Raw genomic sequence first — 4,296 nt, forward strand, 5'->3', positions numbered from 1 at the left:
ATGCACTTAACCTTCTCACCTAAAGTTTGAACTTAGAGACTTTACTAACATAGCACAAAACTCTTTCTCCGACGCTCTACCGACTGAATTCGGCATTCACTTCCCTTAGTCGTAAATAATTGCGTTAAATACTGTAAAATGTTTTGCGATATCAGGTGAAGAAAAAATAAGAATGACAGCGGGAAAGAGAGAAAGAAACAGGGAAAACATGAAAGTTAGGCTTACGTAACACGAGAATTCACATTTGTTGTCTGTGATGTGTTTCGATCTTTAATTCTTTTATTCTGTTTTCCTTCAAACCATTTTTTGTAGGGAGTGATAGTGGTAGTGGTGGTGGTGGGTCTATAGGATATAACTATTCGTCCTTTTTAGAACGTCAGGTGGGGGAAGAAAGAGAGAGAGAGAGAGAGAGAGAGAAAGACACAAAGAGCCAAGATAAATAGCGACGAAGACATACAAAGGAAAACAGTGAGACTGAAAGAGGAAAAAAAAGTGTGATGAATGAGTGAGTGAGTGAGTGAGAGGAAGAAAGAAAGAGAGAAGATGGGGAAAAAGGCGGGAAGAAGAAATATCAATCCACCAATTAAATTTGTGGGCGTGGCTTTTGTTTCCCAGTGCAATGTTTTTAAGAGCTTATCGCATGCCTACAACATAATAAGCTAGACGGACACACACACACACACACACACACACACACACACACGCATACACACACACACATACACATACATACAAAAATCAACACATACGCACGCAGAGTTAAAGTAACTGAGATGCGTAGGAAAACGAGTCAAGCCGAAGTAAAAGCATGGTCAGAAAAATAATCGGCAAGTAACGTATAGGATATTGTTATAATAGTAGTAGCTTGTAAAACAAAAGGCATTAAAACAAAAAGCAAATCCGGGAAGAAGTGCAGGACAGACGAAGAAAAGGAGAGAGAAGTAAATGAATGCGCGTCACGTGACCCTAACTAGTAAAGCTCGCAGTTGTCTCAGGTACTGAGCTTCGTCATCAAAGCTAGATGTGTCACTAACGTAATAACTACGATGAGTTTCCGACTAACACTTATATACACACCTTAACTCGATGTAGATCGCCTTTTGTTTGTTGTCTCTTCAATTCATTAACATTCTCTGACCAGCTTCTACTCGTTCTTTTTGTATGTATATTTATATATATATATAAAAGTAACACGAATACAAAATTATAAATTGATGTTTCGTTGTACATCATTTCAAAAAGTGTAGTTCTTTTTGTTTTCGTAATTTTTTTTTTGTTAATTATCTTTTCTAAACCGCTTTGCTGAAGTTGCTTATTTTCATCCTTAATGGTTTAAAGTTTAAGAAAAAGAAAGAAAAAAAATGAACCGAAGAAAAAAGTGAAGGAAAAGAGGAAAACAAACGATAACGCGAAGTTTTTTTTTATATATATATATAAATATATATTGTATATAATTATTATACTTTTAGAAAATTTGCAAAAGAGAAATAACGATATGTATATGTGGAAGCGAATAGTTTTAATTTCTTTCATAACAGCGAGTTTTTTAACTCTTGTTGTTGTGGCAGCCCTATCAGATAGTCTGGATTTTAAAACTTTAACTGTACCTTTATTCGAAGTGGGTGAATTTTGCAAGCATGCTGTGTCCACTGTAACTACAGATGGCTGGAGTGACCTGCTTGCACGCAATTATCTGGACTTTTTCCTTTTGTTTCGTATTGGAGTATACGCCACCCTGGCTTATGTGACCATTAGTATTTTGCGCTGGCTACACCAGTTTCTCTTCTGCACCATGGATCGGACACGTGTACTGGGGACCACTGGATATGTACCCGATGGTGTACTCAGTATGAAAGAAATCGCTAACGGTGTACGTCGGCGAAGACGAGTCGGGGATATTCCACCTGTTTATCCCAATGGCTGGTTCGGATTAATTGAATCTCACAAACTGGCAATCAGACAGACTGTTCCTATAAGTATATTAGGTAAGTCTATTAAAAGTGCATTTATTTATTTATTTATTTATTTATTTATCAATCTGTCTAAAGCTCTTAAACTTCGTTTTTAAATATACATTAATATGATGTAGAAAAAATAAAATAAAATCTTAACTTCGAAATAATTTCGTTGAACATAACAAAATAATGCACTACCCTCTCGCTCTCACACACATTCTCTCTCCTCTTTCTTTCTTTCTTTTTTCCCCTTCTCTCTCTCTCTCTCTCTCTCTCTCTCTTTCTCGTATGGTATACCTATCTATATATCTATCTATATGACAGGATTTCATCCTGTCTTAAGGTGTGTAACCTGAGTAGCTCTTGTCCAATAAATTGCTGATTAACGCAGGATATCAAACTTTATTCCCACTCCCCCACCTTCAAAAAAAAAAAAAATGCGGAAAAAGAAAAAGACAAATTTCCTCGTGGAAAACTTGGGATTGCCCAAGGAAGATAGGAGTGAAATGTCGGGAAATAATACTTCTACAAAATTATGAAATATTGTTTATGTTGCGACCGCGCTTTTCTTCATAATTCTCAGTGACAAAACAAATAAAATATAAGTATTGCACTGGTTCATCCACCTAATATTACTGGTATTTAGTATTCAATTTAAAATGAAGCAGGAAAAGTTAATAGTAAGTTATCTGGTTTCGATTCCAGTAATAACTTTATCCTCCTGGTTTCACGATTCTGTTTTTGATAGTTAATTATTGTAAGTTCAAATCCAATTCAAATTTACTTTGAGGCCGATAAATAAAATACTGAGGTAAATCAACAAGATATTAGATCGACAGTATTAGATATTGAGGTGGATCCACATAAATTATTCCCCAAGAAGTTGATCGTGTTTATCCATAGTCGAAATTTTAATACTGCGTGTGTACCTTCAGTAATTAGAATACTTTTTTTCTAAAAATCGAATCTTTTTCCGACAAAGTTCAAACTTCCAAAATAAAGCCTACACCTTAAAAAGTTCGTTTTAGCACTATCAACAACTTTGCAAACAGAAATGATTAATGATTATTATTATTATTATTATTATTATTATTATTAATAATAATAATAATAATAATAATAATAATAATAATAATAATAATAATAATAATAATAATAATAATAATAATAATAATAATGATGATGATGATGATGATGATGATGATTTCAAACTTTTGCCACAAGGGCAGCTTGGGGGAGGAGATTAAGTCGATTACATCGACCCCAGTGCGTTACAAGTATTTATGTTATCGACCCCGAAAAGATGACAGGCAAAGTCGACCTCGGAGGAATTTGAATAATAATAATAATAATAATAATAATAATAATGATGATGATAATAATAACTGAATTTCAAAGAAGGAAATTTTTCTTTATAAAGGTATTTATTTTTTTAAACTTTGATAAAGAATCTTCATCATAAATCGAAGAAAATTTGATAAATTCATAAAGATTCTGTCAAATGAATTCTGGAAAAAAAAATCATTCATTGAAAAAGACTCGGCCAAGTTAAACCAAAATATAAAGTATCGACTTTAGGATATAGCTACATAAATGCGCCCCCCCCCCCTACCTGACTTTGTTTCCTCATAACTTTCAGAAAAATGTGTATTTTTATATGAAGTTTATTTCTAGGTTCCGATTATATTGGAATTTGTTGTGAAAATTTCTTGTGGGGAGAGGAATTTCGGAAAATTCACACGAATCGGCTTTGTTTCCTTATAACTTTCAGAAAAATGGGTATTTTGTAATGAAATTTTCTATAAATACTTTTCAGACGGTATAGATTACGTTTATATCGGGATTTGATAAGAAAATACAAAACATTTTTCTGAAATTTATCAGGAAACATAGCGGACTCGTGTGAATTTTCCAAATTCTTTTACCCATCCTTAGAAAAAAATTTCACAATTTTCGGTATAATCGGAATCTACACCATTTGAAGCGTATTTGTAGAAGAGTTCATTGAAAATATACACTTTCTGGAAGTTATGAGGAAACAAAGTCGGGTGGTAGCATACTTGTGTGGGTATGCTGACTTCAATGCAAGTTTTGTTGTAAGTCATGTATTTAGAGTTCGCATATCAAGTCCGTAAAAGTTACACACACACACACATACACACACACACACACATACAAATACACACAATACACAAAAAGACGTGTGTATGCGTGTGTGTGTGTATGTGTACGGACGTTGATAAGGAATTAGCTACAAATGTTCTGTTTGTTATGTTTTTGCAAAATTTTCCGTTTGTTGTTTTTTTTAATTATTGATTTATATATATATATATATATATAT

General features: G+C 33.3%; 1 protein-coding gene across 1 annotated transcript in view; it reads left to right on the plus strand.

Annotated features, from left to right (window-relative positions):
* The first annotated feature begins 641 nt into the window (after positions 1-641).
* Positions 642-4,296, plus strand: part of LOC106883186 (cholesterol 7-desaturase nvd) — a 145,236-nt gene continuing 141,581 nt past the window's right edge. Inside the window, exon 1 of the mRNA XM_052965591.1 lies at positions 642-1,985. Coding sequence (XP_052821551.1) covers positions 1,496-1,985 — 490 coding nt within the window. The 5' untranslated portion in view covers positions 642-1,495. The remainder of the gene's footprint in view (positions 1,986-4,296) is intronic.

This window comes from Octopus bimaculoides, chromosome 2, assembly GCF_001194135.2.
Source record: "Octopus bimaculoides isolate UCB-OBI-ISO-001 chromosome 2, ASM119413v2, whole genome shotgun sequence".
Taxonomy (NCBI): domain Eukaryota; kingdom Metazoa; phylum Mollusca; class Cephalopoda; order Octopoda; family Octopodidae; genus Octopus; species Octopus bimaculoides.